Here is a 16,087-nt window from a genome sequence, read left to right on the forward strand (position 1 = left end):
TACTTTTGAAGTCAAAAGTGATTACAGTATTTATGGTGAGACTTCTCTGATAAAAAGAATTTTTGAGGCACCAAGTGCACAGACAAATCTATAAATCAACCAAAGGGACAACGAGATTAGCAGAGCAGGCTGTTCCAGGCACTGAACATATTGGCTGGTCTGTAACCAGTTGCATGCAAGTGAGGTGTGTAAATTCAGTGGATTGTCCCAATTTTTTAAACATTGCAATCGTGGGATTAAGAAAGTAGACTCTAGGGGATAGGAGTGACTCATAGGACTCTAAAGCCTCTGTAGCCTGTTTTAATGTTTAGCTTTTCCAAACCTTGTGCGTTTATTTCCAAGATTTTTCCACTGATAAATGTAGTCAAACACCAGTGTAATTCAGGACAATTAAAACCACCGTATCACAAATGCTTCCAGTGTACACAGTGAATATGGTTTTTCAGGTCTCAGTAATGCGGTGTGTGATGTGTGATAACTAGTATTTTGAAGTGCATCCACAAACAGACCAGTAACCCATGGAGCCATTTTAAGAAGGAAGCCCATGTTCTTCATAAGCAGTAGCATGGTCAATCTGGCTGTAGTATTCTGGGCCAGCTGTACACTTTTCAAAACGGTCTCACATGTGGGACATTACAGGAATCCAGATGGGATGCAGCTAGAATGTATCTCCACTGAAGTGTACAAAGAGTAGCATTCTTGTTGCACGTGTACAGTAAATGTAGATGTACTGTATTTGATACATATAAAACCAAAGTCATGTGAACTTGCTCATATATTTGGATGTTTTTCTGTTTTGTTAGGAAGAGCTTAGATTTAATTGAGTCCCTGTTGCGGTTGGCAGAGGTGGGCCAGTATGAACAAGTCAAGCAGCTCTTCAGCTTCCCTATCAAGCACTGTCCAGATATGTTGGTCTTGGCTTTGCTACAGATCAACACTTCTTGGCATACTTTGCGGCATGAACTCATCTCCACACTTATGCCCATTTTCCTTGGCAACCACCCAAATTCTGCTATCATCTTGCATTATGCATGGCATGGGCAGGTAAGGATTTGAAAAGGCATTTTTTTGACAGAGGAGGGCAAAACTGGAGCTATCTTGCTTTTTCTTTGGCCACTCTGCTTTTTCCACAGAAGACCGGTATGGTATTGGTTCAGTTGTGTGGTGTGTCTGAAGCTGTGCTCTGTTACTGTATGCTATGAGATCACTGAGAGAGATTATCTAGATCCTTGGAGTTCACTCTAAATAGCCTGATGATTTTCCAGGTCTCTCTAATTTTTGTCGGATCCAGGAATAATGAAGAGCCAGGCTTGAAGTACTACCTGGGATCTGTTGTGAGATTGTTTGGTATAAAGAAAAGTAGACAAAAGCCTGCTGTTCCCTATGCCTTTGCTACCTCAGAAGAGAGAGAAGAGAATTTTTTGCAGAGTTTTCTTATTATAGATTCCAACAGGACTGTTATATTGATGCCACGTGGCCTAGTTCTTCTGGGTGCTATATACCCTCCAGAGATGTGTTGCACTTTCATTTAATTATCTTAGTAAATGCCTTTATGGAAAGGCAGGAGAAATATTTTTGGCAAACCTTTAACATCTTTAATCACAGGAACAGCATTTCAAATAGGAAAATGAATTGAATGTCAAAATTGTTGGTCTCAATAATGTTCTTAGTAGGCTTCCCCCAGTGCTATTTTCTACACAGCAGATGTGTCTGACAGTATGCTTAAAGGAAGCAAGCAATTGCGGGTAAATTAAACGGTGGTGTTCATTTCAACCGAGCGGTAAGGAGATCTGCAAGAAGAGCAAAAGTGGGGGGGGGCATATTTCGTCTTAGAAAAGGGATCCGATGGGTTGCAGACCAGTGGATATCCAAAGATTTTCGTGTATTTCTAGACAGGGCTGGCCGTTTGAGAGACCTGAGTCAGAAACAGGAAGTAGTTCCCTTTCTTTGGAGTTCTTGGTGCTCTCTGAGCCTTGTTGTTTTCTCGCAGACGTTTCATTGCCAGCCTAGGCAACATCTTTAGTGCAAAGAGGGAGTGGGCCTTGCTCTCTGTTTATATACTGTGGTTTGTCCAGCTTGTGTTGGTGGAGGTGTTGTTCTCTTCTCTGGAGTTCCTTGATTGGGCTGTTGTTTGCTGCTTGGTTGATTGCCTGAGTTAATAGTTCCTTGATTAGGGTGTATTGTGCTGTTTGATGGTTCATCTGGTATTAATGCTAGTGTTGATTTTTGCATATCTAGGTGTTGATTGCTGGCAAGGGAGTGTTCTGGTCTTTTGGCTTTTCACAGTTTCCCAGTTGAAAGTATGGTTAAGTCTGTCCATCCTCATCAGCAGAGGAAATGATGGCAAGTTAGAAACACAAGTCTACCAGACAGCTACCCACACTAACCAAGTTCTCCATTACCAAAGCAACAACCCAACCTCCCACAAGAGGAGCTGCGTAAGAACATTATTCAGATGAGCACTAACACACTGCAGCAACCCAGAACACCAGAAAAAGGAAAAAAGATCATCTGTACAGCATCTTCCAGCAAAATGGACACCCCCCCACACTTTATCAAAAAGCGCCTGACCACTCAACCCACTATAACCCAACCAACCGAAGCTATGAAAAGGAGAACACTGCCATACATCAGAAACATCTCAGAAACTACCAACAGACTGTTACAACCACATGGCATCACCGTAGCACATAAACCAACTAAAACTCTTCAAAACATCCTAAGTAACCCAAAAGACCCAGTAGCCCAAGAATAGAAAACAGGAGTCATCTACAACATGCAGTGTAAGGACTATAGCAGCCACTATGTAGGACAGGCAGGCAGAAGACTGGCAGAGTGCATCCACGAACACCAACTAGCAGTCAGAAGACACGAAGAAAACTCCTCAGTCTCACAACACATGGACAGACTTAACCATACTTAACCAAACAACCATACTTAAACAACATTTACATACCATTCAAAAGAGAGAATAGAAAAGCCAAAAGACCAGAACACACCTCCACCAACACAAGCTGGACAAACCACAGTATATAAACAGAGAGCAAGGCCCACTCCCTCTTCGCACTGAAGATGTTGCCTAGTTTGGCAATGAAATGTCTACAAGAAAACAACAAGGCTCAGAAAGCACCAAGGACTCCACAGTTCAACCCTGAGCTCCAAATACTCACTTCGAATAGTTCCCTTTCTGCTTTCAGGTTAGGGGATGGGATAGAGAAGCCTGCGAGTTGAAAAAATATTGTGGTCTTGGGCTCAGATCCAGTGAAAACATACTCAGTTCCAATACCACAGTATTACAGTGGAGCAGGGGATGTGGTCTCTGTCACTAAATTAAACAACTAAATAATTATTATAATAGACTAATGTTTAAATATTTTTTTAGGGTCAGTCCCCTTCAATTCGTCAGCTCATCATGCATGCTATGGCAGAATGGTACATGAGAGGAGAACAATATGACCAAGCAAAATTATCACGTATTCTAGACGTGGCCCAAGACTTGAAGGTGAGTCTAATTTTATGTGTTGATTCTGCTTGGGGTTGTGATTGTGGTGCTAGTGTTGGTGCCACACATGCGATTCTAGCGCAGAGGAAAGCTACATTTTTAAATTTTTAAATTATTTTCTGTGTGTGTGTTCCGTCAAGTCAATGTTAACTCCTGGCAACTGCCTGGATTAATCTTGGCAAGATTTCGGAAGTGGTTTGCCATTACCTGCTTCCAGGGCTGAGGGAGAGGGACTGGCCCAAGGTCAGCCAGCTGGCTTCATGCCTAAGGTGGGACTAGAACAATACTTGGAAATAAGATAAAAACCATATAACAAAATCATAAATAACTTATGTAGCAGCTGAGAAAAACCAATCAACAGCAGCAATTAACACGACCATGATTCAAAACATTTCAATATTTTAGGGCAAATTATGGCAGTGAAAATGAAAATCCTTGCAAGGCTCAGTTTTCTATTTCAGTGCCTCCCAGTGAAATTCCAGAATGGGTTTTAAGGTACTGGTGGATGGGCAAGCGGGTGGAAGGAAGGAATTTTTTTCATGCAAAAAAATTGAGAATAAATAAATAAAATAAAAGGATTTTATATAGACCTCAGAAACAGGGAGGCAGGGGCACTCCCAATGTGATAATATATTATCAAGCAGCACGGCATATGATTCCATTCATTTTGGCAGACTCTTTTAAACAATGGATCCAAATTTAACTATATTAGAGCCAAATAATTTTATAAATCAATGGTTCTTTCACCCAAACACTTTCCTAGAATAAATAAGATTGAAAATGTTTTCACGAAAAAAGCAAATTTGGAAGAGTAAATACTTAGCTTTGATAAAGGATACTTCTCCTTTAACAACTGGGGAGAGACAGTCCCCCGAGTAGCCCAGTCAACCCAAGTTTGTACAAGAGCGCCTGGGTAACCCTCACGTAATGGATCAGAGCTGTGCTTGGACAAGCTGTATCAGTCCTCAGATAACTAGTAGGTTGTGAGTTGGTACTTACAAACTACTGGGTTTTGTTTTTCCAGTCTTTCAGTATATTTCTATTCTTACTGAGAGCTCTATCCAGTCATCAAAATGCCTGCAGCGCCTGGTTAAAGGTGCTGAAGAGGAAGATGGTTTCAGACCAAGATTCCAGGCCAAGGAGGAATTAGGAGGAGGAATAGTTTTCTGCTTCTGAGCACATTTTCATCCTCAACAGGCATACCCTTCCTGTGGCCATTCACTTCTCTCCCACACACCTCACCTTCACCCCCTTGTAATTCTTAGAATTCCCAAGAAACCACCACCCCGGAAGACATTTTGCTTTGTTTCCACAACAAATGCTGTGTGGTGGGAATGAATCTGCATGGCCACTATGGGAAGGGCAGCATGATAGGTGAAGTCAAGCTTGCCATATGGACTAGCAGTTTTCTTTTTTTTCAGGCGTTGTCTATGCTGCTGAATGGTACTCCATTTGCCTTTGTTATTGATCTTGCTGCCCTTGCCTCTCGGCGGGAATACCTCAAACTAGACAAATGGCTCACAGATAAAATCCGGGAGCATGGGGTAAGTAGGATTTTCTTAATTCATCCTGCAAGTCCTTTTCTGATGAAACTGTTGCTTCTTTTAAAATGTGTATGTATATATATTAAAAAGTATGCACTTAAAAGTGTTGAGCTTTAACTTAACCAATGCTTATCTATACATTTATTATTGTGCTTGAATTTATTATACTACATGCAACCCGTACAGAATTGTACTTCTCCTCCTTAGGAGCCCTTCATCCAAGCTTGTATGACTTTCTTGAAGAGAAGATGTCCCTCTATCTTGGGTGGCCTTGCTCCAGAGAAAGACCAGCCCAAAAGTGCTCAACTTCCACCAGAGACACTAGCAACAATGCTGGCTTGCCTTCAGGCTTGTGCTGGGTAAGCAAATTATGATCTTCTATAAAATGAAGCCTGGTAAGGGCTTAGAGCTGAGGAGGGGAGCTTCTGAGTGAGATGTGCTGTGGCTCAGCCACAGACTCAATCAGTCAGTAAGGTTGATGTGAAGACTTTATGAACAAATAGCAAGTTGGAATAATATACGAATTCTATTTTTTTAACAGATATTTCAATTTAACTTTATTTTTATCTAAGTATAGTTAAAATACAAAACAGTAAATACAGTAAAGATAGAAGATAGACTTAAAAGAAAAAAGACACAAACTATAAATGTGAAAATAGAAAATAAGGACAAAGAGATGACTTCCGGCTATCCCGATTACAGATATAAGTATATTTAAAATAAAATAATCTCTTACTGCTAATTTATCTATATTAACATTATTTCTGTCCAAACAAACCCACTAATCAGTAAAACCCATAATCATAACTTCATTTTTTTCCGTCATGAGCAGGTAATCTAGAAATGGTTGCCATTAATCTACAAATCTGGACATCTCTTATTAGAGCAGTTAGCTTTGCCATTTGTGCCAAGTCCATTAATTTAATTGTCCATTCTTCCATTGTTGGTATTTGTGGTTCCCTCCATCATTGAGCATAAAGTATTCTCACAGCAGTAATCATGTGCAGAAGCAAACTTCCATGCTGTTTCTCTAGTTCTTTCTCTGTCAAACCCAATAAGAACAATTCTGGTTTTTTTATATATATATTTACTTTAAGAATTTTTTGAATAACAATACCTATCTGGTCTGAAAATTTATTTATTTTTCACACGTCCACCAGAGGTGATAAAAGGTTCCTTCTCCCTGTGAGCATTTCCAACATTCATTATCAAACATTTTTGATAACTTGACAGGTGTTAGGTACCAGCAGTACATTATTTTATAAAAGTTTTCCTTTAAATTATAATTCAACATAAATTTTAAACCTTTTGTCCACATTTTTCCCATTGTTCCATCATAATATTATATCCAGAGTTTGTAGCCCATTTAACCATACAGTCCTTGACTTGTTCATCCTCCAAATTCATTTGTAATAACACCTTGTACAATTTGTTAATAATATGTTCATCATTCATACAAAGTTGAGTCTCAAGGTAAGTTATTTTGTTTACAAATCTATAATTCTTTTTGACCAACTTAAAATGTTCAAATAATTGCATATAAATGAACCAGTGGCACGAGAGACCTTCTACCTCTAATTTTTCTCTTGTCTTAAAATAGGTTCACCTTCTTCAAAGTTTAATAAACCTTTATACTTTAACCACTTTGTTTCTCCCACATTTTCTCTTCTAGCAAATGCTTCCTGGGGTGATAACCACGAAGGTACATTAGGTGACAATCTAACTTTGTATTTATTCCAAATCTGTAATATAGCCTTCCTAACGTAATGATTCTTGAACTCCTTATTTACCTTAACTTTATCGTACCACAGGTAAGCATGTGTAATGGTTGCCTATCCTAATAGACTCAGACTCACAAGCAGGTACTTAATGATATCTGATTTATTAAAAGAATAGTATGCAAATACAGAGAAAGCTGAGAATGAATAAAAGCGCGCCAAATACAAACTAAAAAACCTTGCTTCAAACGTAATCCCTCCCCTCACCCTGCCGTTGCAAACTCCCCCCCCCCCAGGTGCTGGTAACCATTTGAACTGCCATCCTGGGAAAGTAACCTTGAACACATGAGATAACCCAAACACATTCCAACCCAGCAGCCAACAGATAACAACTCCCCGAGATGGAATCCTCCGCCCTTCCCAGATGAAACACGTATCAGTGAAATGACATGCGAAACGTTACGATGTACCAGCAACATTGGAACGGTGAACATGACATACCGCCCCCCAAAAAAAACTAAGGAGCAGGTTTCATAGGATAAGCGAGATGAAAGCGTCTAACTAAAACAGGAAATTGAACATCTCGTGCAGCCACCCACTCAGGGTGGGGGAAATGCTTCCATCGAATGAGGTACTGCAAGGTGCCACGAAGCCTGCGAGAATCAAGGACCTCCTTCACCTCAAAATGTTGCTGTCCGTCAATCATAATTGGCGCAGGAGGTGTAGGTTGCAGATGCCACCAATCAGAGTGGTTGACAGGCTTGAGCAAGCTGCAATGAAAAACAGGATGTAAACGTCTAAGATTGTGAGGCAAATCCAATTTAAATGTGACAGGGTTCACAACTCCCACAATGGGAAAAGGACCAACAAATTTAGGAGCCAATTTTTTCGAGGGCTGAGGAGACTTAATGAACTTGGTGGAAAGGTAGACCTTATCACCAACTTTGAAAGCAGGTTGAAGGGCTCGTCTCTTATCAGCATGCAGTTTGTAGGCGGACTGGGCATCTGCCAACGCTTGTTGAATAACTGGCCAGGAATCACCCAGGTGCGCAGCCCAATCAGAAGCAGAACAGGGCGGTGTTGTGGGTTGAAGTAAATCAGGAATGGGAACAAAATCCCTGCCAAACACAGTACGGAAAGGGGTGTGTCCTGTGCTCTGATGGACGGCGTTATTGTAAGCCACTTCAGCAAAAGTCAGGAGATCAACCCAATTGTCTTGCTGATAGTTGACAAATGCCCGCAAAAATTGTTCAAGGGTAGAATTAAGAGCCTCTGTAGATCCGTCAGTCTCCAGATGCGACGCAGTAGACAATGCTTGCTTAGTGCCCACCAGCTTCAAAAATGCCTGCCAAAACTGAGAAGTAAACTCTGTTGCGCGGTCTGTGACCAAGCGGGAGGGGCTCCTGTGAATCCTGTAGATATGGACTAGGAATAGCCGGGCTAATTGCGGAGCAGACGAAATGGAGGCACAGGGAATGAAATGGACTTGTTTGGAAAAGTAGTCCTTCACCACCCAAATCACAGTCTTTCTCTGACTAGGAGGCAGTTCAACAATAAAATCCATGGAAACCTCCTCCCAAGGGCGGGAGGGACTGGCTACAGGCTGCAGCAAGCCTTGCAGTTTGCCCCCCTTCCGTTTAGACATGGCACAGACAGGACACAAAGCAACATATTCTTTGATATCACATCTCAATGTAGGCCACCAGAATTGGCGGCGTACCAGGTGTAAGGTCTTCACGAAGCCAAAATGACCAGCCACTTTATCATCGTGCGATCTATTCAAAACCTCCCTTCGCAAACTGTCAGGGACATAGAGGCGGTTCTGCTTCCAAGCGAAGCCTCTGTCAAATGTAACATTGTCTCTATTTGCTTGCAACCAAGTGTCAGATTTCAGTTCGGAGAGAAACTTTTGTTGCAATTGCGAAGGAACCGCCGGCCTTCCCCCAGCTGAGGGCAGCTGCGCACGAGTCTGACTGCGAGTGACAGCTTACAATCCCAACTGGGGTTCCGTCCACAGTGTACCCACAACGTCAGGCGCCTGGACCGAATCCTGGGGCAGGTGGGAAAGCGCATCAGCCAGGAAGTTTTTCTTGCCCGGAATGAACCTCAATTTGAAATCAAAGCGACTGAAAAATTGAGCCCAGCGGATCTGCTTAGGACTGAGTTTATGGGCCATGCTGAGCGCTTCCAAATTCTTATGGTCAGTCCAAACTTCAGAAGGACATTTGGCCCCCTCTAAGAGGTGGCGCCATGTGTCCAAAGCAGCCTTGACTGCAAAAGCCTCTTTTTCCCAAACATGCTATCGCCTCTCTGTCTCAGAAAATTTGCGGGACAAATATGCACAGGGCTTTAGGCAGCCTGCAGCAAGAGTGCTCCAATTGAGAAATCGGAAGCATCCACTTGAACCACAAAGGGTCTAGTGGGATCAGGGTGTTGCAGAATAGGTTCAGCAGTGAACAGGCTTTTGAGTTTGTCGAAAGCCAGCTGGCATTCAGGTGTCCAATTGAGCAATGCTCCCGGGTTCTTCACCTTTCGTGTGTCCCCCAGCCCCTTCGTATGTAACAAATCAGTAAGAGGCAATGCAATTTCTGCAAAGCCCTGAATGAACTGGTGATAATAGTTGGAAAAGCCAAGAAAACTCTGGAGCTGCCTGCAAGTGCGCGGGCGCTCCCACTCCAGAATAGCTTGAATCTTTGCAGGGTCTGTTTCAATACCCTTGTCCGAAATCCTGTACCCCAAATAGTCAAGCTGAGTCTTATGAAATTCACACTTAGACAGTTTAGCATAAAACTCAGCCTTTCTCAGTTTGCTAAGTACTTGCTTGACCAAGTGCTCATGTTCCTCCAGCGTTTCAGTATAAATCAAAACATCATCCAAATAAACCAGTACCCCTTTGAACAAATGCTCATGTAACACTTCATTGATCAATTGCATAAACACCCCAGGTGCCCCCGCCAATCCAAAAGGCAAAACCTTGTACTGGAAAGAGCCCAGAGGACAATTGAAAGCAGTCTTCCACTCATCCCCCTCCCGTATACGGATACAGAAATAGGCTTCCCTCAAATCCAGCTTAGAGAAGATCTTCCCCTTGGCCAGATGTGCTAACATGTCTTTTATTATTGGCAAAGGATATTTGTTTAATATCGAAACTGCATTTAATCCGCGGTAATCTGTACAAAGTCTCAATGTCCCATCCTTCGCTCGAAACAAAATGGGGGCGCCCACTGGCGAATTAGCTGGTTCAATAAAACCCCTGGCCACGTTTTTGTCCACAAACTCTTGCAGCGCCGCCAGTTCCTTTTGAGTCATGGCATAGATTTTTGGCTTTGGCAGTTGTGCATCTGGGACCAATTCTATTGCACAGTCAGTTTTTCGATGAGGTGGGAGCTGGTCCACCTCCTTCTCACCAAACACATCTGCAAAACTCTGGTATTGCTCCGGCAAGCCTTCCAGTGGGGTGGCAGCCAAATGCGGGGTTGCTGCCGCCGCCCTCCCCACTGCTACCTGCGGAGCGTCGTCCTCCCCAGGGGCTTGATAGAAACCATCCCCAAAAGTCAAAGTCCTATGCACCCAATTTATATATGGGTTTTGCTGGACCAACCAAGGGATCCCCAGAATGACTAAAGGACCCCCCACAGGCGCCACTACGAACGGCAGCCCCTCACGGTGGCTGCCCATTTGTAATGCCACCATGCCCGTGGAATGGGTGACTGGCTTTCCCCCCACCAGAGAGCCATCAAGCTGAGTAAAAATCATGGGGCGTTTTAGAGGGAAACTGGGTAACTCCAAAGCAGTCACCACGTCAGGGTGCATCAAGCAGCGTGAACACCCTGAATCGATCAAAGCCCACACTTCAACAGTTCTTGTGCGGGAGCCTAGCTTCACTTTCATTGTCAGTGTGGGATAGTTACCACTCACCGAAATATGGTCGTGCCCTTCCTCTACCACCTGCCCAGAGGTGCCCTTTAAAGCAGGTGGCTGGCGTTTCCCGCCGGCTGGATTAATTCGGGCTCCCCCTCGTCCCCGAAGTAAGGAATTTCCTCCACTTCAGTCTCAGCTAAAGCCGCCTTCATTTTCCTGGGTAAAGAGGGAGATTTCCCCGACGACTTTCCCGGACGTTCCTCAGTCTTTCCTTTCGGGCACACCGCTGCTCGGTGACCGTCCTTCCCACATTGGAGGCATTGTCCCTTCGCATAGCGGCGTTCTCGCTCCTCTTCCCAAGCACATTGGCCGGATTTTCCAGTGGGTGCAGCAGTGCGGGAACCCTTGCTGAGCCTAGAATATCTCATCGCCCTCCAGTGAGCAAAAGTTTCATGGGCATGCTCAGCCTTCCCTGCCAGCTGTATCCACTCATACAGGGAATCCGGGTCGTCTCGCCCAAGCGACCACCTTAGGACCTCCGTATTCAGACTGTCCTTAAAAAGTTCTATCAGAATGGATTGGGACCAATCTTCAACTTTTCCAGCCAACGCCTTAAATTCCAGAGCGTAGTCTGCCACCGATCGTGGCCCCTGGCACAGCTCCTTCAATGCCCGTTTTGCTCTTTCCTTAGCTAACGGGTCTTCAAAGTGTAATTTTAACGCCCACAGGAATTCCTCGAACTCCTCCAGCTCAGGGGCCTCCGATTGACATAACTGTACGTACCAATCGGCCGGCCGCCCCTTGAGCTTAGTGGCAATGGCATTAATTTTGGCTCTTTCTGAGCGGAAACGCTGTTCCCATTCGTCCATATAACTCCTTGCATTGGTAAGGAAGAACGACAGCTTAGTTGGATCCCCATCAAATTTCATGGTAAAGTCCTTTACCCCCATCCCGGGTGGTCCCTTCGCCACAGCTGGACGGTCAGGCTTCCTCCTAGCCCCCAAGGATCTCCGCTCTCGAGGAGGGGACCTCGAAATTTTTACCCTCGGCGCTCTCACTTCCTCCCGGTGCCAGGTTCTACTCCTTTCCTCCGGGGAAGGTGGGGGCGAAGAAGGAGTCGAATACCTATGACTAGACTCCTCTCTCTTCCTCTCCCGTGTACCCCAGTCCATGGACATTTTCCGAAACATGAATTCCAAGGACTCCAATTTAGCCTCCACCAGTTTTATACAGAGGAACTGAGGAGCCTTATGATGAAGGTGAAAGAAGAAAGTGCAAAAGCTGGTTTGCAGCTAAACCTGAAAAAAACCAAGATTATGGCAACCAGCTTGATTGATAACTGGCAAATAGAGGGAGAAAATGTAGAAGCAGTGAAAGACTTTGTATTCCTAGGTGCAAAGATTACTGCAGATGCTGACTGCAGTCAGGAAATCAGAAGACGCTTAATCCTTGGGAGAAGAGCAATGACAAATCTCGATAAAATAGTTAAGAGCAGAGACATCACACTGACAACAAAGGCCCGCATAGTTAAAGCAATGGTGTTCCCTGTAGTAACATATGGCTGCGAGAGCTGGACCATAAGGAAGGCTGAGCGAAGGAAGATCGATGCTTTTGAACTGTGGTGTTGGAGGAAAATCCTGAGAGTGCCTTGGACTGCAAGAAGTTCCAACCAGTCCATCCTCCAGGAAATAAAGCCAGACTGCTCACTTGAGGGAATGATATTAAAGGCAAAACTGAAATACTTTGGCCACATAATGAGAAGACAGGACACCCTGGAGAAGATGCTGATGCTAGGGAGAGTGGAAGGCAAAAGGAAGAGGGGCCGACCAAGGGCAAGATGGATGGATGATATTCTAGAGGTGACGGACTCGTCCCTGGGGGAACTGGGGGTGTTGACGACCGACAGGAAGCTCTGGCGTGGGCTGGTCCATGTAGTCACGAAGAGTCGGAAGCGACTAAACGAATAACAACAGTTTTATACAATCCGGGGTTTGGGAATCCTCCTTTCTCTCTTGCCTCACCACGGTTGGGGACAACGGGTACCGCTGCTTCCAAGACGTTCTTGACGTCTCTGGTAGGGTTCCCTGTGTCTCATCCCAGGTGATCAACTCGCCTGGTGACTCGCCGGTCGGATCAGGGGCTCTTTTACCTCCAACCTCCTCTTCTCCTGGGCTGAAGCTCGACCCCTCCCGAACTTCTGAAGTCTCTCAAGGAGGGACTCTCTCTGCTCTTATTACTGTAGAATCGGGTTCCCCCTCGCTCGATTCCTCGCTTTCCATGGTTTGTGGAGTTGGTTTGCTCATCGCTAGCACTTCCCCTCACAAATTATATTTGGAAAGGGGCTAACGGAAAAAAATTTTTTGGATTCTCAGCTTTATGTAATGGTTGCCTATCCTAATAGACTCAGACTCACAAGCAGGTACTTAATGATATCTGATTTATTAAAAGAATAGTATGCAAATACAGAGAAAGCTGAGAATGAATAAAAGCGTGCCAAATACAAACTAAAAACCCTTGCTTCAAACGTAATCCCTCCCCTCGCCCTGCCGTTGCAAACTCCCCCCCCCCCAGGTGCTGGTAACCGTTTGAACTGCCATCCTGGGAAAGTAACCTTGAACACATGAGATAACCCAAACACATTCCAACCCAGCAGCCAACAGATAACAACTCCCCGAGATGGAATCCTCCGCCCTTCCCAGATGAAACACATATCAGTGAAATGACATGCGAAACGTTAACGATATACCAGCAACATTGGAATGGTGAACATGACAGCATGCCATCCAAATCTTAACTCATGACCTTCAAGTTGTAACAATTTTTTATTCTCTAAAGTTACCCAATCCTTCATCCACAGGAAACAACATGTCTCAAAGTACAATTTTAAATCCGGCAACCCCAGACCTCCTCGTTCCTTAGCTTCCTGTAACAGTTTATACTTAATTCTTGGTTTTTTACCTTGCCAAATAAACTTTGAAATATCTTTTTGCCATTGTTTAAATATTATATTTGTTGACAAAATTGCTATCATCTGAAAAAGGAACAACATCCTAGGCAATGCATTCATCTTGATTACAGAAATCCTCCCCATAAGAGACAGGTGTAATTTTCCCCATCTTATCTTTTTTGATCTCATTCCAAATTTTACCATAATTATTTTGAAACATGGCACTATTTTTAGTTGACAAAATCACTCCCAGATACCTTATCTCTTTTTCACTCTTAAAGCCCATCTTTCTCATCAACAGTTCTTGATTAATCAGTGTCGTATTTTTAATTAACATTTTTGTTTTTTGTTCATTTGCTTTAAAGCCCACTAATGACTGAAATTCTTTCAATTTTTTGATCAAATGTTCAGCTGAGTCCAAAGGATCCTGTAATAACAAGACTAGATCATCAGCAAACGCCCTTAACTTAAAAACCTATTGTTTAATCTTTAACTCTTTTATTTGTCCATCCCTTCTAATGTCCCCATTAAAAACTTCTAACACTAAAATAAACAACAGAGGTGATAAAGGACATCCTTGCCTTGTTTCTTTTTCTATTTCTGTGCTTCAGTCAACTCATTGTTCACAATAATATTAGCCCTTTGGGACGTATAAATTGACTTAAGTCCCTTTATAAAAGATTCTCCACATTCCATACTTTCCAAAACCTTAAACATAAAGATCCAATTCAAATTATCAAAGGCTTTCTCTGCATCTAAGAAAATAAGGGCCATCTGACATTCATTATGATATTGTAAATATTCTGTGATATCTAGCACAATTCTTACATTATCTTTTAATTGTCTTTTAGGTAAAAATCCACATTGATCATGGTGGATAATGTACTGTAAAATTATTTTCATCCTTTCTTCTAACACAGATGCAAATATTTTATAATCATTGTTTAACAGTGAAATTGGCCTATAATTCCTAATTGAAAAGGGGTCCTGTCCTTCTTTTGGTATGAGTACAATGTTTGCTTCCCTCCATGTGTCTGGCATTGATGAATTCAATTTTGTTGGGTTCAGCAATCTTTTAAAAGGTAAAAGAAACTGATCTGCAATAGTACATTGCAGATATTCCATTGGATCCTGGTGCTTTTCCTAACTTAGTTTTCTTTATAGCTTCCACTATTTCAAATGTGGTTATAGAGCTATTCAGTATTAATTTTTGTGCTTGTGAAAGTTTTGGTAACTTTTGTTTATTCAAATATTTATCAATCTTTTCCAAAGAAATTTCCTGCTTTTCATATAAATTAGGAAAAAATTATAAAATGCTTTAAAAAATTTTTTTATTGTCCACTAATTCACCATTACCTCCCTGAATTTTAGTAATCATTTTCTTCTCTCTTTCTTTCCTTAATTTATATGCTAACCATCTTCCTGGTTTGTTAGCAAATTTGAAATATCTCTGTTTAGCATATTTTAATTTCATTTCTATTTCTTTTACCGTTAACATTGAAACTTGCTAGTATAATAATTTAAGTTGATAAACAATATTATCTGATGGCTTTTTCTGCAGCTTTCTCTTTTAATTTAATCTGCTCTAAAACCATTTGTAATTTTTGTTGAGATTTTTTCTTAATAATTCGATTGTGATAAATAAAATGCCCTCTCATAACCACTTTACTAGTATCCTTCCCAGCAATCAACGCCCAGATATGCAAAAATCAACACTAGGATGAACACCAGATGAACCATCAGACAGCACAATACACCCTAATCAAGGAACTATTAATTTAGGCAATCAACCAAGCATCAAACACCAGCCCAATCAAGGAACTCCAGAGAAGAGAACAGCACCCCCACCAACACAAGCAGGGCAAGCCATGGTATATAAACTGAGAGCAAGGCCCGCTCCCTCTTTGCACTGAAGATGTTGCCTAGTCTGGCAATGAAACGTCTGCAAGAAAACAACAAGGCTCAGAGAGCACCAGGGACTCCACAGTTCAACCCTGAGCTACAAATATTCACTTCGATTGTTACTAGTATCCCACACAGTTTTTATATCTATTTCATTATCTAAATTAATATCAAAAAAATCTTTTAATTTCCTTTTACAGTCCTCAACAACCTCAGCTTCATTCAATCTCCATCTAAAAGTTCTAGAAATTTTCTTCATTACCATACTTACAGGATTATGATCAGAGAAGGTCCTTGGTAAAATGTCCACTTTGGAAATGCTATTTGCCAAGTCTGTTGAGATCCATATCATACCGATTCTTGAGAATGATTTATATCTCTCAGAATAAAAGGTATAATCTTTTGCCATTCCATTTTTATATCTCCAGGAATCTACTAATGCCAAATTTTCCATTAAGTCAAAAAAGGACTTTGGGTAATTTTCCTTGTTTAATTTTAATTTGCTTCTCAGATATTCTATCGATCAATGGCATGGTAACTCCATTCCAATCTCCCGTCAAGCACCAACTTTGGTATGAGAAGACTTACAGTTCATTCAAAAGTTTCGTATAGA

General features: G+C 42.3%; 1 protein-coding gene across 8 annotated transcripts in view; it reads left to right on the forward strand.

Moving 5' to 3' along the window:
• Positions 1-16,087, forward strand: part of CNOT1 (CCR4-NOT transcription complex subunit 1) — a 139,482-nt gene that overhangs the window by 40,963 nt on the left and 82,432 nt on the right. For all 8 annotated transcript variants that reach the window (XM_063312880.1, XM_063312877.1, XM_063312879.1 and 5 more), the window contains exons 13-16: positions 804-1,044; positions 3,383-3,502; positions 4,924-5,046; positions 5,254-5,405. In XM_063312880.1, coding sequence (XP_063168950.1) covers positions 804-1,044; positions 3,383-3,502; positions 4,924-5,046; positions 5,254-5,405 — 636 coding nt within the window. The remainder of the gene's footprint in view (positions 1-803; positions 1,045-3,382; positions 3,503-4,923; positions 5,047-5,253; positions 5,406-16,087) is intronic.

This window comes from Candoia aspera, chromosome 11, assembly GCF_035149785.1.
Source record: "Candoia aspera isolate rCanAsp1 chromosome 11, rCanAsp1.hap2, whole genome shotgun sequence".
Taxonomy (NCBI): Eukaryota; Metazoa; Chordata; class Lepidosauria; order Squamata; family Boidae; genus Candoia; species Candoia aspera.